At 38.8% G+C, this 27,286-nt stretch overlaps 1 protein-coding gene across 7 annotated transcripts in view; it reads right to left on the bottom strand.

Annotated features, from left to right (window-relative positions):
• The window catches only part of RAB2A (RAB2A, member RAS oncogene family), a 78,260-nt gene that overhangs the window by 37,324 nt on the left and 13,650 nt on the right, over nt 1–27,286 (bottom strand). For 5 of the 7 annotated variants that reach the window (XM_032610213.1, XM_032610215.1, XM_032610217.1 and 2 more), the window contains exons 2-3: nt 12,163–12,234; nt 5,391–5,458 (exon numbers count right to left, since the gene is read on the bottom strand). In XM_032610213.1, coding sequence (XP_032466104.1) covers nt 5,391–5,458; nt 12,163–12,234 — 140 coding nt within the window. Of the gene's footprint in view, nt 1–5,390; nt 5,459–12,162; nt 12,235–13,801; nt 13,901–27,286 lie in introns of all 7 variants that reach the window. The other 2 variants (XM_032610218.1, XM_032610216.1) reach the window with 2 other exon arrangements.

The raw sequence follows: 27,286 nt of genomic DNA, 5'->3' as shown, positions 1-27,286 counted from the left end.
GAACACGTGTGAAAAAGAAGCCTTGTAGCCCTCCATTTTCCATGTGAGGATTGTTAAATTAAATAAACTTGATTCTTTGCCCCAATACCTTTAAAATTGACCTCCAATTGCCAGATAAAGATTCCCCCAAATTGGCTTCTCCGTGTGCCTAAGTCTTTCTTTGAAACAATTTTTGTAGTAACCAGTCTGGCAACTTAACTCCTCCTCTTCTGTTATCTCCATAATATACAACTTCACACATACCAAGCTACTGTTAAAAAAAATCTCTATCCTGAATGTAAGTCCTAAGCTCTTGGGAATCTGATCTCTATTTGTTTCTCTAGAATTTTATATTATTATTCAATAAAAGTCTTGTTCATACAGTCATTTTTTTTCCTACTGGTATTCTGCCCATATTCTGAATATTCCTGCTTTTGTGCCTCTGTTTAAGTCTTTGCCTGAAAATCTTTCTCCTCTATCTATTTATCCAATTTCTATTCCCTTTGAGGACCAGTTCAAGCCCCCTAATCTTCTCACAAAGCTAGGAAGCTTGCCTACCACAGCCTATACTTACTTACCCTTTTCTCCTCACAAATCCAAAAGCAATTTCATGTGATCATTTGGTTCTAATACTATTGATTAGATAAAATGAACACACTGCTCAAATGCTTATTTTTTTTCCTCCTTAGTTCTCCTTGAGGGAGAGCCTAACTCAGAACACTGAAGTATATTTATAGTGGACACTAAAATATGTTATCTTGATTGATCCCAAACAGCCAATGAAGTCAGAAAATTAAGATTTGTGAGAATCAATATTACAGTAATACCTCTTACTTTCATTGTTAGTCATTTATCTAACAACTCCAGCTACACAGAACACAGCCAAGAGCCAAAAAGAAAAAAAGGATTTCTAAGTAGCCAAATAAGTTGTCCAGTGCTCAAGCATGGAATCTCAGGTAGTTTACTAAACAGACTCAACTTAAAAATCTAGACCTGTGATCAAGGAACTGCTATCATCGAGGAAAAAGATTTTGAAATCTACACACAAGAGCAAGACTTCTGGTTGGGACGACAGCAAGATTAGTAAGAATCACAGTAATTTTTAGGCTGCCTCAGTGACCACAGCAAGGACGGAGAAAAAGTCAACTGGGACTATTTAATTCTAGGTCTTTTAAGGGAGTTTCATACAGAAATTAACGTAGATTCTGGTAAGAGAAATAAAGGTTGTGACTATCCAGGAAGAAGAGATGTTGAATGCTTTAACAAATTTAAGAAAAGTTACTTTGAAAAAAGACTCAGGATGCAATTGCTGACTTCAGATTCTTCTAACACTGCCATATAAGAGAAACTGGAGACCACAGGTGGGAGGTAGACATTAATGTAGAATGACCTGTCTAAGATAGTTTCCTGTCCCTGTGCTTGTTCAAGAAAATGTTGATAAACAGCTGCCAAAGGAGGTGAAACAGCTGGACCTCCAAAGGCCTCTCAACTCCTGGGGCTGGGGGGCTGGGGGGCTGGGAGCAAGGACTGGCAGAGGCAGGACTGCTCCCCGGGGCTTGGCTCCAGGCTCTTTCTCTAGCGCCCCTGAACTCTGGTCACCCATCCTCACTGCTCCATTGAGACAACAAAAATTCTAATTTTGGGGGTAAGAAGGTGGATATGAACTGACACATTTTACAAAGGACCAAAAAATGCCTGTGATTTGCTGAAAAGGTACTTTCAGCATATAGGTTTCACATGATTTTCTACATAGTTTCACTAACTTTTATTTGATGGGAAAAATATTTGTCAGTCTAATGTAAGAATATTTTCAGGGAAGCTGAACAGACACATGGACTTAAAACATCCATACTACAAATTTTGGGGGGAGAAAAAAATTTGGATATGCTGGGAAGGCAACTGAAAAAGTAACAAAAAGCAAAAGACAAGCAAGAATAGAAAAAGGTGGGTAAAAACTGGATGAGGGTCTGAGAGTGAGAATGGAATTGGGTACAAGGCATGTTTCTCCTTTGACTTACCTTGACAGATACCAGGAATATCAAACATTTGACTTCCCGTAAAAGAAAAAAGGTTACAACAGGGGCAGCGGAACGTGCTTTAAAGGATACACTGATAACTATTATCACTGCTTCTGGCAAGGCCTTCGAGGAGTATCTGTTGGCAGCTGTACTTACTATTTTTGAAAGAAAGCAAAGATGCTGGATGTGGAAATTTTGCAAGGAAAACCCCTTATATTTATTTTTATTTTTATTGTGAATGGAAACAGATATACAACGGATGACAAACATCCTAAGATACTGAGACTCAGTCATTGGGAACAAAAATTCAGTTTCTTAAGGCTGATGAAACAAACCATAATATTTGGCAAATTATTCCCTGAAGGACTCTGGGATGGGTTTGTAAATATCCTGGGCCAGGAACAGCCATGACCCTTGCTACTAAAAACACAGCGTGCTATACAAATGTATAGACACGCTGCAAAACGTTAACGATATGGGAAACTGTGTTTCACCAGATATAAACTAAGTGTGGGAGCAACCTTCATGTGTGTCAGATAACATCTATTAAAGAGTTTCGGAAGTTAGCTATGAAAGAAGAAAACCAATGATAAGAGGAAAACCTGTCTGTAGGGCAGAAACTCAAGAAACTTTCATAAGTTAACAGAGTTTTTTGAACAGTCCTTAAAATCTGGCCATGGTTCCTAGCACCCTCCATTTGGAAGCCCTGGAATTCTTTCTGCGGGGGGTGGTCACAATGTTTTCAAAGATGCCAGTCTCTTCGTGTTAGACAAAGGGGAAAGAAGACCACCCCGTGCCCTTCAGAGTAAGTGTGAACAAGAGGGTTGTTTTTGTTCTATTCCCCTTTCATACTGTCCAGCATAAGTAATTATTATAGATTTCTTTTGAAAGATCACTGCAGGTAAAACAATTAACTCATAAACTAAGGGGAAAAAAGGTACTTATCAAAAGAAGGCATGACTAGTTATTCTAGAAAACAACTGGAGAATGAATGATTTGTTCAAGTTTTGAAAAGAGGGGAGGGATTATTTAACAGAATACCTTAGGGAGAGAAGAACAACTGAATAAACAAAATGAACTACAATGAGGTGGTTTGTGCCTAAAATATCATACAATTTTTATTACTATATTAATCTTTCCTTTTGAAACCATGTACTTTAGTAGATGGTATCTTTTCAGCACTTCCAATGATCCTAAAGTTGCTTAGACAGAATGAGATAGATACTTCACTCATTCATTCAGTAAAATTTACCAAACATTGCATCAACCAGTATGAATTAAGAATACAAACAAGGCACAAAGTTGAATAAGATATAGATGGTTCTTTCCCTCATGATGCTTATTCTGAGGAGGGTAAATATGGGAACAAAAAAACTCTGATAACAACGGGGTAAGAGCTATAACAGAAATATGCATAAAACCTTAAGGGGACAACCAGCTATCCCATGGGGGTCAGAAAGGCTCCACAAGTATTGATACCTGAGCTAGTCTTAAACAGAAAAGGGGGAAAAAGTACTTCAAGCAAAGCAGGTATTTATGCAAAGTACAAGGTATGAAAAACATATTTATTAAAGAATAGCAAGCAGTCTGGTTCACACTGCACTGCAGGATGTGTGCTGCACAAGTTTGTTAGCTAAGGAAGCGAGTTGGTTTATGTTAAAACAATCCTTCTGAAAAAGAAGTGAAACTTTTAATACAGAAGTAGAAAATACTTCCTTTTGGTTAGAGATCATTAATTTTAAATCTTCAGGAAAGAAGGGACTGTGCAAATTTTACTTTTTGTCTTGCATGGAAATGCAGTTTTGAAGTCATGTCGCCTCAAAGAATATAAATCCAGAAAGTTATGAGATGCTACTGGCTGGGAGGGGAAAACACTAAGAAATGGTAAAAGCATAAATCTTTACTGCAAAAAGAGGAAACAAGAAAGCATAAAAACAGAGTCCAATGTATAACTCTGGGACAGAGCAAGATAGAGATTTTGGGTTTTCCATTTCAAGGATGATTGTGTGATGCATGGGAAGGATCAGCCTTCAGAAACTTGCTTGGTCTTCTTGAGAATCCAGTCTGTGAGACTGAATATTCTTCAAGGTCCTTCCTTCAATAATGTCTATTAGAGGTGACAGGTGAGACACTACGACTGCATGATTAGGGGAAATAAAAAAAAAAAGACCGGGGTATATGATGATAAAATTCCCCATATTTTATATTTCATTTACTAGTTTAGAGAGATGCTCTTTGTAGGAGACCTTTTGGTTTTTCTCAACTGGGGTTCTGTGAAGAATAAAGTCCTAACTGCCCTAAGGTAGTGGTACTCAAATTGTGATCCCTGACCCTGGGGAGTCCCTGAGTCCTTAAGGGTCCATGAGATCCTCCACTTCCCAACTACCTATTTGTGTGAGGTTTTATTTTCTTCATATACTTCAACAAAACAACACATAAGACTCAATACAGGGGCAGATATGAGAATCCAGCTGTCTTCTACGATGCAGACAGTAAAGAGATTTTTCAAAAGGCAACAGAATGGCACTCTTCACACTGGAAAAAATATAGTTTTTTTGTTTTGGAAAAACAGTTAATTTCCATAAAAATTGCATCGTTTATCCTAACATACAATGAGTTTATTATGGTTATTGTACAATGAATTAATCATTAACTATTTAATAAGCTTCTCAGTTTTAATTTCTAATATGGTAAACATTGATAGCTATAAGCCACATAAGCAAAGCCTCTTTGAGGTCTTCGCAAATTTTTTAAAGTATAAAGGGATTCTGAGACAAAAAAGTTTGGGAACCTCTACCTTGAAGCATCCATTGTATATAATAAAGTAACTTCTCTTTTATGCATAATATAGGAAAACAAAGAAAACAGTCACTCAAATCATTTTCTGTGGTTCAGATGAGAACCATTAAAACACTACATAACAAGATATGTAATAGGCACTCAATGATATAAATGACAGAATCAGGAACTGGAGCAAGGTAGCTTCAAGTGGCTGGAACTAAATCATACTTTTAAAATAAATGAATAAACTGTCAGATCAAGTGACTCTATCGTATTGACATTCATGTATTTTACTTCTTATGTGTATGTTAGACATACTGCTTGTTTTTCTTAAAAACATAGTTTCTAGAGCATTTCTGTTTAGATCCCATAGACTGAGCATTCGCTCAAATATGTTCACCAAAACCTGACACCTCGGGTACCACTGTTTGAAAACACTGCATAATAAAAACGAATCTTTTCTGGTACCACATTTTCCACCATGGCTGCAGGGGTGTTGGTGTCTAACAAACCATAACAGGCATAAAATAACATTAAAATAGAACAAATGTATAATGTAATTTTATAAAACAACTTTACTGAGGTCATACAGTGTATTTTTGCTATACTTACTGTATCCCAAATCTGAAGTTTTATCTGTTTCCCATCAATGGTTATCATTCGAGCACCGAACTCTACACCTGAATAGGACAGAAAATGTTTTGTTATACAAACTAGTGGGAATATATTTCACATTTAAGGATTTTTTTAAAAAGGCTGTCTATTTCTAGCACATGTTATGCCAAGTGATATACATACAGATTAACAAATATAGCTCCTATCCTTAGAAAATGTATAAGCTAAGGCAGAGGCTAAGGATATAATTAAAACACTAAGATATCTGAGTCTAGTGTAGTCAAGAAACCAACTGTGGTCTTCATGTTTTGCAGGCTCTGTAATATTTAAAAAATCTAGAAATGAGATTCAAGAACCATAATTATTAATCACAAATATTAAAATTTCTTAAAAACTATTAGTGTGGTATAAAATTCACTAAAACAGACAGATGAATTTCAACATCATCGTCTTGGTTCCCAGCATGGGTTATCAACTAGGAAAGAAATCTCCAAATCCACCCACTAGAGATGACCATTGTTTAAACATATTTTCAGACATTGCTCCATGAATAAAATACACACGGAAGTATACAATTTTATATAAATGGGAACACATAAATGCTGTCCTGCAATTTGCTTTCCAGTCACTGTGCCATCAACATTATTCCATACCACAAAGTATCTTTACAAATCAAAAAATATATAAAACTATACTATTGTTTTTGATGGCTGCATAATATTCCTGTGTGTGTGTGTTATCTCTCTATATACACGCATTTTATTAAGTTGGTTACTCTATTGCTACAAATTTTGGTTGTCCTCAAATTTTCGCTAAGTAGTTGATGCTGAAATGAACTTTTCAACTTATGATTATGATTTCTGGCAAATTACAGGAAACAGGATTGCAGGTCAAAGGGAATACAAACTTTACACTTATCAGTTTACTACTCTGGCTTTTTTCCCTGCATATATCAGCTCTTTTGAAAGTACTCATTTAATCATCAAAATAGGAGGAGGAGAAAAAGAGGGGGTAATTTCAGAATAGCAAACAACTGTGAAGGCGACTCTGCAAGAAGTCTATCACTCACATTATACCATATCATTACTGCTTGGAGTGTGTTCTATCAGTATTTACATCAGAGTCAGGGTGAAGGGAAGACACATATGGTCCCCAGAAACCAGATGTCATCCAGGCAGAAAAACAGCTTTTAGTTAGTTGCCCAGGAAAGGGCATACTGCCCAGTGCCAGAATTCCATTTCAGCATCTCCTATAATACCCCCAACTGTGACTAGGAGAGTGAGTACAAAGGTAACTTAGCCTCCCAGAATATGTAACTTGATGGAGTTTCCACTCTATATTTTATTACTTATTCCATCCTAGGGGCATAGTCAATACAAAGAACGGTATGTTTTTCAGACTCAGAAATACAGGAAAGCCAAAGAAAAGGGACCTAGGAGTCATGATGTACTAGAATGAAAAATGCAAAACTATAAAACTATGTCATATGAAACCATTACAGTGGGACTTCCCTGGTGGTGCAGTGGTTGAGAGTCCACCTGCCGATGCAGGGGACACGGGTTCGTGCCCCTGTCTGGGAAGATCCCACATGCCGCGGAGCGGCTGGGCCCGTGAGCCATGGCCGCAGAGCCTGCGCGTCTGGAGCCTGTGCTCCGCAACGGGAGAGGCCACAACAGTGAGAGGCCCGCGTACCGCAAAAACAAAAAAACAACCATTACAGTGTTTACATATTTATCTATCTACATGCATTTATTCATACATACTGTGTGCCACAGGGTGGGGGGCACCCCAAACAACCATCCACCAGCTTACCGTTAGCGACACGAAAACGAGTAGCTGAGGAAAGAAACCAGTGACTAAGTATGGGACAAATGTTCTTTGAAATATCCAGTATTTAAAAGGAATGTTCTAAAGTAGAAAGTTCTACACATCAGCAAGATAGTTGACAAAATGGAGGCCTTTTCATGAATCTATTTTTTTTTTTGTTGTTGTTGTTGTTTTGCGGTACACGGGCCTCTCATTGTTGGGGCCTCTCCCATTGTGGAGCACAGGCTCCGGACGCGCAGGCTCAGCGGCCATGGCTCACGGGCCCAGCCGCTCCGCGGCATGTGGGATCTTCCCGGACCGGGGCACGAACCCGTGTCCCCTGCATCGGCAGGCGGACTCTCAACCACTGCGCCACCAGGGAAACCCTCATGAATCTATTGTTTATAACCACAGAGAGAAATCCTATTTTTCCTTCCACTGTCATGGATGGGTTTTTAACCACAATCCAAAAACATCTGCATGGCTCAATGGGATTCAAGATTTCTTAAATCCAATGCTTAATGTCAAATTTGATGAAAAACAACTGCAAATTAGAAACAGACCCTTGACTGACACCGAGGGTGGGCAGGTAAAGGCAAGCAGATGCTCCTTCTCTGGAAATGACATCCTGGGCAGAGGGATAAAGATACTAAAATTTTTCTTTTTTAACATCTTTATTGGAGTATAATTGCTTTACAATGGTGTGTTAGTTTCTGCTTTATAACAAAGTGAATCAGTTATACATATACATATGTTCCCATATCTCTTCCCTCTCAAGTCTCCCTCCCTCCCACCTTCCCTACCCCACCCCTCTAGGTGGTCACAAAGCACTGGGCTGATCTCCCTGTGCTATGCGGCTGCTTCCTACTAGCTATCTACCTTACATTTGGTAGTGTATATATGTCCATGCCACTCTCTCACTCTGTCACAGCTTACCCTTTCCCCTCCCCATATCCTCAAGTCCATTCTCTAGTAGGTCTGTGTCTTTATTCCCGTCTTACCCCTAGGTTCTTCATGACTTTTTTTTTCTCCTTAGATTCCATATATGTGCGTTAGCATCTGGTATTTGTTTTTCTCTTTCTGACTTACTTCACTCTGTATGACAGACTCTCGGTCCATCCACCTCACTACAGATAACTCAATTTCGTTTCTTTTTATGGCTGAGTAGTATTCCATTGTGTGTATGTGCCACATTTTCTTTGAGGGATAAAGATACTAAAATTGACTGGCAACCATTCCATCATCTGCTGTAAGATGGCTTTTATGGTCTCTGCTTCCTGGCCTCTTAAGATGCGTCATTCCTGCCCGTTCCCAAGTCCATGTCCCCACCCTCCTGGGGGTTCTTTATAAAACTCCATATATTCCCTTTCCTTAACTTAAGCCGTAATTGAGTTTTGGTATATTTATCACTTTAATCAAAGTAAATACACAGGAGATTACTGAAGCTTAAAAAGTCCTTCAACAAAGATTTTGCCCCTAAAAACACATCCAATTTTAAAGACATGTTACAAGAAAATCAGGATTGGTTCTAAAGCAGGTAAATATAATAAGATTGCTATTTTAAGTTCACTTATTAATAAGGTCAGGACAGAGAATAAAAAAACAAGAAGTCAAGAAACTAGTTAAAAGGCTACTATATTATCCAGGAATGAGATAAAGAATGATAAGAAGATAAAGAATGGTATACATCTCCAAAGAAAAAATTGACAAGCACTGTTGATTACTGAAAAACTATGATTTCTGTTTTCCTATCAAGTGAAACAGAAACAAAGAATTCAATTTCAGCCTCAAAAACATTAACTCTTTCCCATTTACCTTCTCATAACTGGGTTCAATGCAGGTTTTACCTTTGTATTCTATGTGGCAAAAGAAAATACTGAAACCTGAAGTGTCCTAGAACTCACAGAAACAAACAAAAAACCCAAAAACCTCATACTTCTCTTCTGGATAGAAAAATTTTATTAAACTTTTTCCTTAAGTATATATATGCTTGAGAATCTCATTTAGAAAGTTTTCCTTATCTTTTTCTTTTTTCTTTTTTTTTTTAATGGGATAAACCATCATCCCCTATGCCCTTGAGGCTCTCTTCTCAGATACATTTTCAATTAACAGCCAATTTGGCTGCCAGAGAAATTACCTGTGGAACCAAAGGCCGGGCCTCATTTACCTGACACAGTCAGGGAGTGATGCTTATTTTCTTCTTAGATGTTAGTCACTTTCAACCTTCCAGGACAAAATACTCTGAAGGTAAATACACACTTTCTAAATTACCTCTAGATCATTACCATCCTTGTAGAGTAAGTACTTGCATCCTTGCACAGTATCCATTTACTGAACATTCAATAATCGATACCTACTAATTGTGTGACCCTGAGCAAGCTAAGTTATTAAATCTCTTCTGTGTTTTAGTTTCTCTTATTTGTAAATGGTATTAATGATATCCATCTCATAAATTTTTTTTCAAGATTAGAAGAGTTATTACATACGTGCAATCTAAAAAATGATACCAATGAACTTATTTAAATAGAAATAGACTCAAGGACATAGAAAACAAACTTCTGGTTACCAAAGGGGATAGCGGTGAGGGAGCGGGGTGGGGGGGGGAGGCACATAAATTAGGAGTTTGAGATTAACGTAAACACACTACTGTATATAAAATAGGTAAACAACAGGAACCGACTATATACCACATGAAACTATACTCAGTATCTTGTAATAACCTATAACGGAAAAGAATCTGAAAAAGAACATATATATGTATGTATAACTGAATAACTTTGCTGTACACTTGAAACTAACATAACACTGTAAATTAACTATACTTCAATCAAAAAAAAAGTTACTACATACAAAATAAGTGCCTGGCACACAGTAAATATTTGGTATGGGTCCACTGTCATTATTATTTTATATTATACCCTCCTCTACTCATCAAGCAAAGGCAAGTACACAGCAGAATCAAATACTGCCTTATGCCTATTTTAACAATCACTCCAACATTCCTTTAAAAACACGTGCTAATTACCTCTAAATTGTTTTTATGTCAGAAAGATAAATTCTTGTGATGGGTGTCACAAGGTATAGTAGTCAGGGTCCAACCAGAAAAACAGAAACCATACGTAGGTATTTAAAACAGAGGGGATTTAAAGTAGGGAACTGGTTACATTAAAGGAAGGGCTGAGAAGCCCAAGGAGCAGAGGGTAAAGCAACCCAGAGATTAGGAACAGCCGGAAGCTGCTGCTGTCCCTAGGCCAGGGGGCAAAGAGAGATACCAGGGTTCCCAGAGCCCAGGAGCCAGACCATCAGTGGGCCTGTCAGGCAGGGGCTGTGGCTGAAGCCACGGAGGGCACACAGTCTCAGCAGAGAGGGGAGAAGGCCCTCAGCTTCACTTTGCTTTTAGCCTCCTAACTCCCAGTGCCTCGCATCAGCGAACCCAGAGGGAAGCCAGCTGGTACAGTGACATGGGTTACAGTTTTCTAAAAACTCCCTCTGGTGTATTCCCCGTTACATAGGCTCCCACAAGTAGAGCCTATGCCGATTTCTAACAGCAGTGAGGCTCAGGCCCATCCGCCCAATCAGGTGTGCCCTAACAACTAGAAATTTACACGAAAGCTTCAACGAAAAGGAAGACACTTTTGTCTAGTACCCTATACGAAAAACAACTGGCTAGTTGTCTCGGGACCAAATCATGCCTAAGAGATGGCCTCAAGGTTCAGACCTACGGAGCAAAGAGCAGATCCTACACAAGGATGAGCTCACCAAAGTTAAACTGCACCATGACGATCAGCATGAAAGAGCAGTACCTGTTTTACCCATCATTACTGGATATAATTAAAACTATCAAAATGAAAATAGAACCACATGTTCTTATCGATAGCAGCCAGTAAGGAAAGATTTTAATATATCTACAAAGTACATGTGGCTTGGTTGAATACTATTAACTGATCTAATAATTTGATTCGTAAACTCTATCTTCGATTTGGTATTTTAAAAGTACACAGGACATGAGAATCACCTTGTTATGAATAGTGAGTTAATCATATCTATAGAACATAAGCAGTCACTGGCTCAAAAGATACATTAAGCTATCAATTGTAAAGTTTAACTAGATTTCCAGTTACCTTGTTTCTTCATGGTTGACTAATCTCTAATTGTTACTGGACTACAGCCATAGAAGAATAATCTAGATTCTTTAGCTTTCAGGGTATAAATATAATTTTTTTAAAACAGATAAGAACCCTGAAACAGTATGCTTAAAGTTTTTAGTTTTTCACTTAATTTTACACTTTCACATATTAATGAATAATATCACTAATAATAAAAACTAGTGTAGCTAATAGTAATAACAGCTAATATTTGTTGACCATTCCTTACCAGTAACTGTCTCATTTATTCTTCACAATTGAGGAAACTAAAAAATGCTTGATGGTAGTTTTTCTCAATGAATAATTATAGGTAAGCCTAAAGCACTTAACATGCTGCCAGGCCCTGTTTCAATGCATCATATTTATTAACTCATTTACTGTTGAGAATAATTTTGTGAGATGGTTACCACTGCTTCTCTCATTTTACAGATAAAGAAACTGAGGCATGGAGTGGGAAAGTGGCTTGCCCAGCTAGTTAGCAGCAGAGCCCTGATGTGAACTCTGACAGACTGGTTCAGAGTCTGCTCTTAACCCCTCCCTATGGTATACTGTCTCTCAATCAACTGTTTTATCATTAAATACAATCATAATCAAGTATTAATGTCTTGCTGCATTCCAACCACTTTTACAGAGTTGGGGAATATTATTTTTACTATACTTACTTGTATTTTTTTAAAGTGATGGAGACTAAACTCTGTACAGCAACAAATCTAGTTTCACTGATTTCTGACTCATCACTGATGGAATGAGCCCTCTAGCACATTCCATTCCCACTACCCAAAACTTCTAAATGCTTCTCATCTCTTTATAAAACTTACCAATAGTAAGATCATGTACTGGCTGAAACCTCTTGTCTGTAAACTGTAGCAATAAGCATGATTTACCAACACCTGAAAGTTAAAAGAAAAAAAATTTAAGGGACAAAATTCACAGAAATTAAGAAATACTTCATACGAGTACTTGGAAAAGAGGCAGCTAGGGTTTCTGGTGCTCTGAGAACACAGTCTGCCATGATTTTTCAGTGCTCTCATTTCTTGGGGAATTAGAGGACTGATGATTTGGGTGAAAGGTGCTGACCAATCCAAAACACCCTTTTCATCCTTTTGCATTCATTCAGCATTTCAATCACAAAGATGAGAGTGGCAGCAACTCCCAGAGACAACCAACCAGGTCCTCCCAGCAGCCTCTACACCACAGGACTCATGCAGTGAAGTGTTCATGCACTTCTGTTTTTTCTGTAGTAGTGAAAATATTTTAAAAACATAGTACTTTCCTCTTTTTATAGTTTATTTTATCTTAGTCTCCTACAAACAAACAAACAAGTAAGTGTTCGGGATCTACTATTCTGGGAAAAGCTGCTCACTCTATCTTCTGGCTGACCCATTTCAGGATCGACTCTATAATCTGAATAGCATTCCTTCACTCTATTATTGAGGTCTTGAGTAACTTCCAAATTCCCAAATTAAAGGCAAATTTTCTATATACATCCTACTTGCCCTCTGAGGAGACCTGAATATTGACCACCACACCACTTCCTACTCATTTTCAGGCCTGTAACCTCACAGTAGACCGAATCTGCTTACTTGGTAGCAACCTGCACTTAACAAAACACAAAGGCAGTCATCACTTATTCATTCATTCACTTACTTAAAAAGTCTTCATCAAATGCTAACTGTGAAAAAAAAAAAAAATGCTAACTGTGCACATGGAAAGCTGATATGCTTCCTTCCTTACAATCTAGCTCAGGGAGAGAAATTTAACAGAATGAGTGCACAAATAACCTATACGAACTGTAATTTGAAATAATTATAATGACTGCCATTTGAAAGAAGAAAATAAAGTTCTATGAGGAAGAGTAACAAAAGAGACTGAAAGGCCGGAGAAGGTCTTTCTTAAGTGATGCAAACTAGACTGTTCAATGTCTTCTAGATTATCCGCTCAATGAGAGAAGGACAACGAATACCTTGTCACTTGCTGCCTGTCTTAAGGCAGAGATAAGTCACTTAATAATTTTGCTGAATGACTGTCCCTAGTGTCAAATGCTACAATGATTGTCAAAATGCCCAGTAACAAATCAAATACACGGTCTTCTGTGTGTGTGTGTGTGTGTGTGTGTGTGTGTGTGTGTGTGTATGGTGTGTTTTAGGAACTATTTTATTTGTTCAAAGTTTTTTGAATGTTTTAAGATTCTAGTTAACTGAAAATAAATTGGAATTTCTTTTTTTTTTTTTTTTTTTTTTTTTTGTGGTACGCGGGCCTCTCACTGCTGGGGCCTCTCCCGTTGCACAGGCTCCGGACGCACAGGCTCAGCGGCCATGGCTCACAGGCCCAGCCGCTCCGCGGCATGTGGGATCTTCCCAGACCGGGGCACGAACCTGTGTCCCCTGCATTGGCAGGCGGACGCTCAATCACTGCGCCACCAGGGAAGCCCTAAATTGGAATTTCAAAACATTTCACCTTGGTTTTCTTCTCTTTCTTTTATCCACAATTTCTCTTTTACATTACAAAAGGCACAAACTCCTTAGATTTCTAACACCCTTGAACAACCTTTCAGATCTAGGAGAGAAAGAAAAGAAATTTTTTTTTTTAGTTCTTTGTGTGTTTAAAAAATTTTTATATTAGAGTATAGCCAATTAACAATGTTGTGATAGTTTCAGGTACACAGCAAAGGGACTCAGCCATACATATACATGTATCCATTCTCCTCCAAACTCCCCTCCCATCCAGGCTACCACATAACATTGAGCAGTGTTCCCTGTGCTATACAGTAGGTCCTTGTTGGTTATCCATTTTAAATATAGCAGTGTGTACATGCCAATCCCAAACTCCCTAACTATCCCTTCCCCCCATCCTTCCCCCTTTGTAACCGTAAGTTTGTTCTCTAAGTCTGTGAGTCTGTTTCTGTTCTGTAAATAAGTTCATTTGTAACAGAAAATTATTTAAGTGTTAAAAGTACAAAATAGGTGAACAACTGAGATGTGAATCTTCAGTTCTGTTTTAAAAAAAGAGGCTTTAGGGCTTCCCTGGTGGCGCAGTGGTTGAGAGTCCACCTGCCGATGCAGGGGACACGGGTTCGTGGCCCAGTCCGGGAAGATCCCACATGCCGTGGAGCGGCTGGGCCCGTGAGCCATGGCCGCTGAGCCTGCGTGTCCGGAGCCTGTGCTCCACAACGGCAGAGGCCACAACAGTGAGAGGCCCGCGTACCACAAAAAAAAAAAAAAAAAAAAAAAAAAAAGAGGCTTTATTTTTAAAAGCACTTTTACAGGTTCATAGCAAAATTGAGCAGGAAGTACGGCAAGTTCTCATATACTCCCTGCCCCAGGGGAGCACAGCCTCCTTCCTTATCAACATCCTGCACCACAGCGGTAACACTGGTAACAACTGATGAACATACACTGACACATCATCACTTAAAGCCCTCAGTTTACATCTGGGTTCATTTTCGGTGCCGTCCATTCCATGGATTTTGACAAATGTATAATGTACCCACCATTACAGTATCATACAGAATAGTTTCACTGCCCTAAAAATCCCCTATGCTCTGCCTATCAGTCCCTCCCTCACTCCTAGCCCACTAATCTTTTTACTGTCTCCATAGTCCTGCCTTTTTCTGATTGTCATATAGCTGGAATCATATGGTATTTTAGCTTTTTCAGATTGGCTTCTTTCACTTAGCAATATGCAATTAAGATTCCTCTGTCTCTTTTCTTCATTTCTATTTTTAACATTTGAAATTTCCCCATATGGTATAGAAAAAAATTATAATTAGAAATCACAGACTTTATTACTGAGGGACCTCAAGAATCATCTCACAGTCTGATAATCATTTAAGTGATACAAGAGCCTGAAACCCTTTTCTTACCTCACAACAGAGTATGGATTGTTCTAGCAATAACAATACCACTTATTCTGACCAAATACTGACTTCACTTTCAAGACACCATATTCTTTCTTCAGGTAATCAAAGTATCTTTCAATGCAGAGAACATATCCAAGGGCCACTGTGGTGTTTCCCAAGTCTCCTTAATCACCTATCTGTAGATCATTTGTCAGGATCGGTTAAATTTACAGGTAGCTCATCTTATTCAATATATGTTGACTTCTACTATTTAATTCTGGATAAAATACTTGGAGTTTCTGGCTCACAATCACCAACACTTTTCCAGATTGCCAAATTGAATTAGCTAGTCTTTTTCTCAGTCCTCAATTTATTTGATCCAGAAACAGGATCTGTTTATGTCCATAAAATATTTCCATGTAGTTTATCTACCTACAACCTCCTTGAAAATGATCACTTCTAGCTTTAACCACCTCCTTGGTCCCTTGATTCTGTGACAACTGCTCTTCTTCCATGCAAGCCTTAAATACTGGAGGTTTCACCACCATTTCATATTTGGTTATCTTTTCTCTTCAGCTGAGAGAACTAATCCAGTTCTATAGCCCCAACCTACACGTATAAATTAGTCAGTGATTACCAAATCCATCTCTCCAGCCACCATCTTAATTAATTTCACTTTTATTATATCCAATTGCCTACTGAACATGTCCACTTTAATTCTTTCAGGGCTGAAACTCAAACTTCCAAAACCAAATCCATTCCTTTTCATTTTCCTGCCTACCATCCTTCCAACAATTCAGAACAAACTCAGCATCTCCTTCAGTATTTCCTTATCTCTGGAGTTGGTTCCCAGGGCATCACACCAACAAGAAAATCACCGTCATCCTTAATTCCTCTTCCTCCTTTATCATCTACAGCTAATGGCTCACCAGTCTCATGAATTCTCTCAGAAACATCTTGAATTCCAGGTTCTCCCCTCCTCTTAATCCTCAGTGCTCTAGCTCTGGTCCTAGACTGATCCTTCTGCCTTTAGCCTTTGCCCTTTCTCCACCTACTTGTATAAAAACCTCTGCGAAAGTTTTGCTAAAATGCACATGATTAACCCGCTCTCACGGAATATTGCTTAAAATATAAAATTCAAGCCCTTCGAAACAGTAAACAAGGTTCTTTGCATTTAGGCTGAAAAACTGTTATTCCAATAGATCATATTATCATACCACAGTCTGGAGACCCTAGATTTAAGCATAACACACCGTCTCCTGTCCTCTGAAATGACACCATGTTTTGCCCCTGTATCTCTTACCAAGGAACACTTCACTCCTTGGCAACTCTAAACTCATGCTTAGAGATTCCAGCTTAGGGATTCCTATGCCTTCTTCACTAAAGCATTCTTGTTCTAAAGATTCTACCAATCCTCAGGCAGAACTAATGGTACATTGGATTTCCATAATATTTCATTTATGCCTCAAAACCCTGGTCAGAATCTCAGCTGTCACTTTACTAGCTGTAACATGGGGCAAGTACTTGACCTTTCTGAGCTTCAAAATCCTATCTACAGGGCTTCCCTGGTGGCACAGTGGTTGAGAATCCACCTGCTGACGCAGAGGACACGGGTTCGCGCCCCAGTCCGGGAGGATCCCACATGCCACGGAGCGGCTGGGCCCGTGAGCCATGGCCGCTGGGCCTGCGCATCCGGAACCTGTGCTCCGCAACGAGAGAGGCAACAACAGGGAGAGGCCCGCGTACTGCAAAAAAAAAAAAAAAAAAAAAAAAAAATCCTATCTATAAAATGGGGGAAACTCCTACACTTTGGTGAACTGTTGTAAGAATCAAATGAAATAAATAAATGTAAAAGGGCCCCTCTACAGTGCTAGTTACCTGTGTCCAGTTCCTAAACATTCTTTGAGCTGTTTATTTAGGACATGTGACTTTTTCTATATGCATGATATACTGCAATAAAAATAACAACATTACGGTCTTTCTGATGCATCAGCTTGACCAGGGCCCTCTCCAGGTATTCAATCAAAGACTAATCTGGGTGTTGCTGTGAAGGCACTTGGCAGACATAATTAAAGTCCATAATCAGTTGTGTCTGGTATAAGATAGAGGTCCAGTTGCATTCTTTTGCATGTGGCTGTCCAGTCTTCCCAACATCATTTAATGAAGAGACTGTCCTTTCCCCCACTGTGTATTTTTGGCTCCTCTGTCATAAATTAATCGACCATATATGTGTGGGCTTATTTCTGGTTTCTCTATTCTGTTCCACTGATCTATGTGTGTTTCTATACTAATACCATACTGTTTTGATTACAATAGCTTTCTAATATAGTTTGAAATCAGGTAGAGTGTGGTGCCTCCATCTTTGTCCTTCTTTCTCAAGACTGCTTTAGGTACCTGACCACTCTTTAATTAATACAAATTACTGCACCTAATAATGCTGCTGTTAAGAGTTCCTACTATGAAGTCACCTTACCTTCTTCCTTTACTCAGGGTCCAACACACTGTCCTCAGCAGGATTCAGTGTTGTGAGAATTGACTATCTGACTACCACATCAATGCCAAACGATTACAAGTAACACTCATTAAAAATGCCGATTCGTAAAACCCCCACCCCACAGATTCTGATTCAGTTAAGTCTTTGGTTAGGCCCAAGAATCTAATAAACCTGCCAGTGACTTTTTTTAGGCAACGGGTCCTTCTCCACAAGGAACACTGGCATAAGTGCTAGGTATTCTACTGAAGTTTATTTTCCTAGTCCTAAACCGATTTCCACCAACTTCAAGATAATTAAAAAAAACTGATGGAGGCTCCATTTTTAAAATTGTAAGACAAACAGCTTTAACTTAAAGGATGTGGAAAAAGCAAAAATATAAAAGACCAATTCCTAACTACCGAAGTTTTGTCCAACTGTCATCCTGAAATCATGGCTGCATACTGTCATCTACTACACTGGGTTCTCAAAAAACAAAATGTAACAAACCACGAATGAATGACCTATCCACATAACTGAAAGTAATCCACTGAAGAGTTATATGTTTTAAAATCATACCAAAGAACTGACAGACCTCAAATACAGATCATACAGAGATATGGCAAATTGGTTTAAATATTAGTAGCTTATTTTACAAACACAGAAAACTATATCCTTTGTGCTAACATTCCAAATCGAAAAACCGTGAAATATGAAAAAACAGTAAAGTCTGCTGCTCTTTTTAAACATAAAATTAATAAACTCAGCATAGACATTAGAAAGAATACAAGCTTTACAGTTGTAACACCAGTATTCAAGTCCACCTGTATTATTTCATAACTTGTGACCTCAGACAAATTAGTTATAGAAACTAAGCTCTATTTCCACATCTGTAAAATGGAAAAAAGAAAACATGGCATTCCTACTTCAAAGGAATATCATAAGGCTCAAATGCAAAAATTTTGAATTGTGCAAATTCAGAAGTTCAATAAAAAGTGTTAGAGGATTCTTCAGGATGAATACAGCTGAGGAGCAAAATCTCCAACCAAACCCATCTGACCTTGAGTTCAAATTTTTAAATATATATTTTCTAAAATTAACTGAAGAAAATAGTCACAATCTATAATTTTCTTTTAAATAAAAGGACTTCAGAGTTGTTTTCATGCTGCTGGTTTTCCAAACATCATCCCCCTCACATGTACGACAGCAATCCTCTCAATTACTGCAACTAGATACCAATCTGGTGGCTTACTGGAGTGAGCTAGAATGGCTCCCAAAGAGATATGTCCAAGTCCCAACCTCTGGAACCTGTGAATGTGGCTTTATTTGAAAAAAGGATCATTGCAGATATAATTAAGCATTTTGAGATGAGATCAGCCTGGATTCAGGCTGGGCCTAATTCCAATGACAGATGGATATGCAGGAGAGAAGGCCGTATGAAGACAAGAGGCAGAGAATGGAGTTATGCTACCACAGCCAAGGAACACCTAGAGCCACCAGAAGCTGGAAGCAGCAGGAAGGATTTTCCCTGGAGCCTTCAGAGGGAGCATGGCCCTGCCTATCCCTGGATTTCAGACTTCTGGCCTCCAGAACTGTGAGAGAAACAGCCTTTTATTGTTTTAAGCCCTGAAACAACTTTCTGATAATTTGTTAAGCTGCCCTAGAAAACCAATGCACTTATCAAGAATAATCTGCCTTCCTTCTTCACCTTAGATTTTTACATTGCTCGTCTCCCGCTCTTGTTGACTCCGTCTCTAATAATTCCTACTGTAATCAATAAAGAGACTCAAACACCAGAAATATTGAGAGAGTAATAAGGGAAAAAGGAAGCAAGGAATACAGAGCATTTATTTGAAAAATCTCTCAGTGAAGGCTAGGAGGGTAGGAAAGAGACAGTCACTCAAAAAATATTTATTAAGTACTCACTATATTCCAGGCACTGAGCTTAGTAATAAAGAAATTAAAGAAAGTTCTCAAGAGGATGTAGCTTTAAGAACGTAAGACATCTTTTCCTCAAAACTGGAAGGTATAGAAACAAATACGCAGACAAGGCTGAAAGACTTGCTAAAGAATCAACAAAATGAAAAGGAAATAGGAAGATGTGGAGAACTAGCCCTCCTTCCCTTGATGCAAATCATCTACCGCTTTTCTTTATCTTCGTTTTACAATATTAAAGTACCCCAAGTACTAAAACACTTTTTCTGAGATAAGACCAAAACCATGAAAATGAGTAAAGCAGATAACCTCAGCTGAAAGTCTCTGATTCCTTAGGCTAGTACGCCTTATACATCAGGTCTCTGCAATATTTATTTAGCATACTTTAAGAGCTCTTTCTCCAACACTCAGTGACTTTTTGTCCACTTAGCTAACAGCTACTTATTTCTAAAACTCAACTCAAATGCTGTAACCTCTAGGAAGCTTCCATAGTGCACACCTACCTTCACAAAGTGAGTTAGGTATTCTTCTGACTCTTAAATATGGAGACTTCCTGGCTGTGTGTGTATATAAAATAATCAATATAATTGTCTGGCTTCCGGGAAGAAAACAATATCCTCTGCTGTAAATGCAAGAGGAAGGAACACTGCTAGGTTTCTGTGATCTCCCTCACCCTGTGTGTGGCACGGGCTCCAGGAACCACATCCAGACCTGAGCTCAGACCAACAGATGAAGAAGGCAGGCCTCACTGAAGGGTAAAACACAGGCTTAGAAGAGCTCCAACCACTCTCTTTATTCAGCCACGATGGGGACTGGAGAAGCCTTAACCTGGCAGTTTATTTCTTACCCTGCAATCTTTATGAAACCTCCTCCGCAGTTTGGATTTTTGCCCCCTTAGTTTCTACCTCCGTTTTCTGTCCCAGGATCCCATCCAGGACACCACATTACACTTGGTTGTCATGTCTCCTCAGGCTCCTCTTGGCTGTGATAGTGTCTCAGACTTTCCTTGCTTTTGATGACCTGGACAAAAGTCTTGAGGAGTACTGGTCAGGTATACTGTAGAATGTGCCTCAGCTGGGATTTGTCTGATTTTTTTTCCCTGCGACTGACTAGAATACGGGTGTTTGGGAGGAAGACGACAGAGACAGAGTATGAGTCCCATCAAAAGGGTACATACTATCAACATGACTGATTATTGCTGATGTAAACTTTGGTCACCTGGCTGAGGTAGTTTGCCAAGTTTCTCCACTGTAAAGTAATACTTTTGCCCTTCCCTTTTCATACTAGATCCTTTGGAAGGAAGTCACTGTGAAGCCTGATCCTCTAGGCTTAACGAAGTTTTAACCTCTGTATTTCCCCTGCCCGGTTTCTCTTTGTATGATGTCATATTTCACCTCCCCCGATATCCAGTCTTCTGCCCTTCCATAATGTTTTAACAGTATCATGTGTTTTTGTTACTTTTATATTAAAAAATATATGAAAAAGAGCTCACATTTGGAGTATGTACTCCTCTGAGATGGAAAAGTGCCTGAAAATGTTTTAATTTTTTCACTCCCTACAACATCCTCCCCTAAATCCTGTTAATTCCAACTGTCACCAGTATCCTCCTCTTCATTTTCACTATCATTGTCTTAGATAAGGCCTTCGTTACTTCCTACCTGGACCACTGTAGTAACCATCCAACTACACTCCATCTTTCTAATCTGTCCTACATATGAGTGCACCAGAGATGGATGAGAAAAGATAGAAGGACTACATTTAACATCTAGTATGTCTCTGCCGCTGTATTACAACATGAATATATATAGACATATACATATACATGTGTATGTGTGTGTGTATACACACATTTAATTTCTAATTTAGTCGTAACTCTAGTCCTGTACTCTTTCCTTTAAAAACTTCAATATTTTCTACTGTCTTCAATATTTTCTACTGTCTTCAATATTTTCTACTGTCTACAGAATAATACTGTCTACCTTAACCTGTCACAACCTAGTACTTACCTAAGTCCAACATGTCTAATGAACTTATCTTTCCTTATTTCCACTAACTGTCTGACACAGGGTCTATAGTACAGTTAAGCTGAATGGTTTACAATGAGGAAATTACAAGGTATGGCACTTAGCAGATGTGTAATAAATGACAACTATCTTTCTGGTTTTTGCCTAGCTTTACATTTTGATTATTTAACATTTTTACTTGTTTAAACCCTACTCACTTTCCAAGGACCAGCTCAAATGCCATCTTACCCTAAGTTTTCCGAGAAGGAAGGCACTCTGGACCCTATGAAGTTCCAGGCTTTCTCCAGGACCTCAATCAGAGCCCTTATGACATTCTACCAGCACTGCTAGACTATAAACCCCTTAAGGGCAGGGACACACCTGAATCACTTTTTAAATTCTTCTTAGAACTGTGTTTTACATTTGGTAAACTTTTACTGTTGCAGCCTCCTGCATTGCAACACATACCACCAGTTTAAGAGATAAATACCGGACTACTTTTGGATCCTGTGTGTGGTGCTGGTAGAAAAAGTTGTTTCAGGTCTCTAGGCCTTGTTTGCTTATTTGTATAATGGTAATCATACCGTTCACCTTATTCAGAAGGCTACTGTGAGGAATAAAAGAAACAGCATGCAGAGAATAAAAGGTAACACGTCTGTGCTTTTTCTTCCTTCCCCAGTACGCAGAGGCAGACCAACACACCATCCCATGCTACAGCACAGTACTCTACAGGTACGTTATTAAGCACTTCTCACATTAAACTTTTATCATCAGTTCACACATCTACCTGCCTCCCTTGGGGGCAGAAAATCACTTTGCTCTGTGGCCTGGCTTAGAAAGCTGATGCTCAGTGAGTGAAGAGCATGTGTATTGCATGCTCGCTGAAAAGGTCACAAAATGACATACTCGCCTTTTCTACTTAGTGACAAACTTAGTCTACATTTTAAAAAGTCAACTTCTCAAAAAAATTTTATTCCCCATAGTGACTTTTCCAGATAGAAAAATGATGCTAGAGAATGAAAACATGACTGCATGAAATTAAGAACTGCGTCCCTAATAGTATCTGCCCCTAATTTAAGTGTACTTGCCCTTTGGAAACATCGGGTCTAGCAAGTGCACTGCTGCGCCAGGTATCAGTCAAGTGCCTCCTGCTCTAGACCCTCTCTGGCCTGCTGGAAACACGAGGACGTCTCTCCCATGACAGCTGGCATGATAGGAAGTGCCACCGGCAGAAAGTAGCACTCCAGCTCTCTGTGGCCACTGGCCCCCAGCGCCCCTTCAGTCTGCTTCTCAGGGGCTCCCAGGCGCAGCCCCGCCCCACAGAAGGCTTCCCACAGCTTCCCAATCCATCATGGCCCCTCAAGTGCAATTCTCGGCCACCAGATGGGCCTCAGCTGCGAGCCTCCAAAGACGTCTGGATGCCAGATTTGTTTGTTCCTTCCTTCCTTGCTCCGCCTCAGTCTTAGGGGTAGTGGCTGTGCCCTCTACCTGCGGTTGCTGTATTCTTAGAGTTCTCTTAGCCAACTCCCCATTACTCTAATCCCACATTAGAGTCGGTGGTTCCTTACACCAGACATTCCCTGTTCGAATTCCTGTGTGGTTTCTGTCTCCTAGTTGGACTCTGACTGACAGAACTAATATGGTTAAAATACATGCTTCATTAAAATAAAACAAATTTAACTTGGTTAAGTCAAGGATTTTTTTTTAACACAAGCCGAGTTTAGATATCCTTAGGAAAGACCTAGTTTGTGCAATATTTTCACAAAAACAAAGCTAGGTGCAATTTACATTTTCAAAAAATTGAAAAATAAAATGGAGCATTTGCTAATTTACAGAGAATAAATGACAGAATATTAAATTTAATAGCAAGTAAGATAGCAGACTGTGGTTAAAAATAGCATCTCTTTCCTTTTTTCCTCCCACTCTTGGGACTTTCCTGAACTAGTTTGTTTTAATGGTGGAAAATGGCTTAGAGTGAGAAGAATCAGAACGAAGAAAACTGAAGTATAAACTACCTCTCAGAATCTCAGAATGTCTCAGTATGCTGGAACCAAAGAGGTCTTCTGTGCAGTGTTTTCTAAACAGTAGGCTGTAACCAGTTAGGTCATGAAATCAATTTACTGGATTACAACTAGCAGTAAAAAAATGAACTAGAACAAACCAGCAAATATTAGACTGTATGTACTAAATAAAGTTAGGATGAGTGCTGTTTGCAAACGATTGTTTTAGATATATATATGCACTTACACACATATCTGAACCCTGGGTTGCAATGTAATATGTTATTGCAGCTTGTAAAAAACAAACTTGGAAATTATTCTCCAGCATCTCATCCAATCACATATCCAATGAAAGAACCCATCCACAATATTTACATTAGTAAACACGGCAAGACGAATCAGCCAAAGAATCTAGAATACTTCTATTCTCATTTAATGAACATTTACAAGAACAGGGATCAAGGGAAAAATATGACTGAATCATCAGTTGGCAATTTAACATATAAATAAATAAATATACCTTGCATACCATGAGTCATCTACTAGGTGCCAATTCTATTACATAAACCTCTTTGCAAAAAGATCTTTCAAATAAGTAAAATTAGGATGACCCTGTATCCTGGTTTGCCAGGGACAGGCTTAGTTATTCCTGGCGTCCTGAAACATTAGGGATCAGCCTGGACGATGAATTACATGGTTTCCCTAAAGCGCTGATTCTCAAAAGTGTGGTCCCCAGAACAGCAACATCAGCAATCTCTGGAAACTTGTCAGAATGCAAATCATCAGCCCCGCCCCAAACTTAGTGAGTCAGAAACTTTGGGCTGGAGTCCTGAAATCAGTGTTTTACCAAGCTCTCCAGGTGATTCTCATGTGCCCTAAAGTTTGAGAACCACTGGCCTAGATATAACCAATTAAAATGCTGGTTTCAGTGTCTCATCCTCTTTAGTTTTCCAGCTACACAACTAGTGTGACGCCATTACATGCTTGGCATAACAGAAAACAGTGAAGTATGTTTCACCTCGGTACAGGTTAAGTTCAAAACAGGGTTATCCTGGTTTCCACTTAGTATCTTTGGCAATTCCTCAGCTTAGAACAGCTAGACTGATGCCTGCCAAATACCCAAAGGACATGTTTCGCTATACACAAGTAGTTTTTACTGCAGCTATGGAGTCCTACAATTGAGTTTATGCTAACATACTCTTGTCTTACGTAAAATATATGCCTGACTTTTGACATTTTGAAGGTGAAAATAAGCTCCCTCTTCACACACAATCTTATCTGACCATAACAGTAAGCCTACGGCATCAGTAAAGCAGGAATGATAACCTTTTTTAAAATTTTTTTTTTTTTGCCATGCGGCTTGCAGGATCCTAGTTCCCTGACCAGGGAATTGAACCCAGGCCGCGGCAGTGAAAGAGCTGAGTCCTAACCACTGGACCACCAGGGAATTCCCGATAACCTCATTTTGAAGATGAAGAAACTGAGGCTTAAGTGACATGCCTCAAGTAAACACAGTAAGAGGCAGAACTGAAAGTCAGAATCAGGTTTTTTAATTCCAAGCCATATTTTTCCACTATACTGTCCAACCTCCTGAGTTTGTTCTCAGATACATATTACTACTTGCAACCAATACCTCTCCTAACTAAAAAGAAGATATCTCACTTACCAGGTTATTAGCAGCAATACTAAGAGGAAGAAGGGAAATGTTCTATAAGCTAAATGACTCTGACAGAGCAGAAATTTAATGAAGGAAGAAGGTTTTTAAAAAAATGAATATACAACTTCTTCGATGTTGACTTTATCCCAAACAACAATGTTCCAGTGAATATATCAGGTATACTAACATACTTCAATCTGACCATTTTCCTAATTCTTTCATAGGTAAAGCTTCCAAATAAGAACTACAGCATCTCAGAAATAGATTTCAATGAAGTAGTTTGAAGATGATACTTTTTCATGATGCTGTGGGAAGGAAGGTGTCTGGATGTAAATGTACAAAATAATTACTGTACAGTAAGTTTATTGTACATGATCTCTAAGTAGTATGTTACGATATAAATGGGTATCAAAATTAGAGGCCGTAAGCAGAAAGATCTATTTCAAGCAGCTGCCAGATTAAACTAATAAGAAGTATGTGATAACAGTAACTAGATCAAGCTGCTAAACCCCCAAACATAGACTTGGTATCAGTCGACAAAGATAATGTTGAGACTAGCCTGTTAAATTTAAGTACATGAAATACATACCAAGCTCAAAATTAAATATTCTTTCTAAATTCTTATTTTTAATGGAAGGTGATTTGTGACCTTCCATTGTGGTCACATGTGACCTAGGCTGAGCCAATCAGATGCTCCTGTTCAGAATTTGGAATCCTGAAGGAATACTTCAATATCAGGGACCAACAAGCGAGAATTCACGGTGGCTGCAGAGGAGGTGACAGACGACTGGCAACGCATCAGCGTCTGCTTCAGCAGGAGTCTGGCTGGGCCTTGCCTTCCTCGGTTTTGTCATTTTCAAGCTTGATTATATTGCCTTCCTATTAACTCTATGGAGCACCCAATCTTTACAATAAAATCTTCCTCTGCTGAAGTTAACCACAGTAGGTTTCTGCTGTTTGCTACCACAGACCAGGACTAACAGAATCAGGAACTGACTGAGTTAATAATGGTTCAGCTATGCAGGTTTTTTTAAAAGAATGAGACAGATTTACATGTGATGATATGTTAAGACACCTAAGATTTACCCTGAAGTGAAAAAAATAAAGGTATAGAACAGCACAATTTGTATAATCATATTGGTGGGATTGGGACACACACACACGCAGGCTTAAAGATGTACAGAAAATTTCTAGAAGGATACACAAACCATTACTATACTATGTAAAATGGTGGAGTATTTAAATTTTCATTTTTTACCACAAGCATTCATCATTTTTACCATAATAAAAAAATGTTTTTCAAAGAATCTATTTTAGCATCAAACACTATATAAGCAATACTTTTACTGGCCTCATCCAGTGACCTCCATAGCGATGTGGCATTTAAATAACTAGCAAAACTTCTAGTGTGACCAGAAATAGTTACATTAAATATTGGTCTGCTAAGAAAATTAGAAGCCTGCAAGTAAAATAATGTGTTGTGAAATAGAAGATTTTGATTTCTTTTTTTAACTCCTAAAAGCCACTAAAGAATAAGTAATCAGCAGTTCTTTTAACAAAACATACTCATGGCTAAGGCTCAAAATTCACATATTCCCGCTCACATCCAATACAATTTTTCCATTTCTCAGGTAAATTCTCCAAGAAAGGAAACTCTAAGCCAGAGAGGACGGGGAAAAAAAAGACCGAGAAAGAAAATAAGGTTAAATGGAGGAAAGGCCTCAATAACCTTTGTCAGAAACCTGCATGAAGGGTTGAAATTTATCCCATTTAGAGATGGGGAATAAGGCTTCTTCTGTGAAGCGTCCAGAGGATACAAAACCGACTCTTGAAACTGCACCACACAATGCTCTTCACGGTACATGGTCCCTAGATTCCTTCAGTCTTCACCCCCCAGAAACCCTGACAAAAACTCTACACGGCCACACTCTGGATCACGTTCCTGGTATAAAGTCATCTGCCTTTCTTGGCAAAATAAAAGACTGAGGAGCTCAGCTCAATTCTCTGTTCTCCACACATAACAAACACAAAAATAGGGG

This window comes from Phocoena sinus, chromosome 17 (genome assembly GCF_008692025.1).
Source record: "Phocoena sinus isolate mPhoSin1 chromosome 17, mPhoSin1.pri, whole genome shotgun sequence".
Taxonomy (NCBI): domain Eukaryota; kingdom Metazoa; phylum Chordata; class Mammalia; order Artiodactyla; family Phocoenidae; genus Phocoena; species Phocoena sinus.
This window is presented reverse-complemented; position numbering and strand designations above follow the sequence as displayed.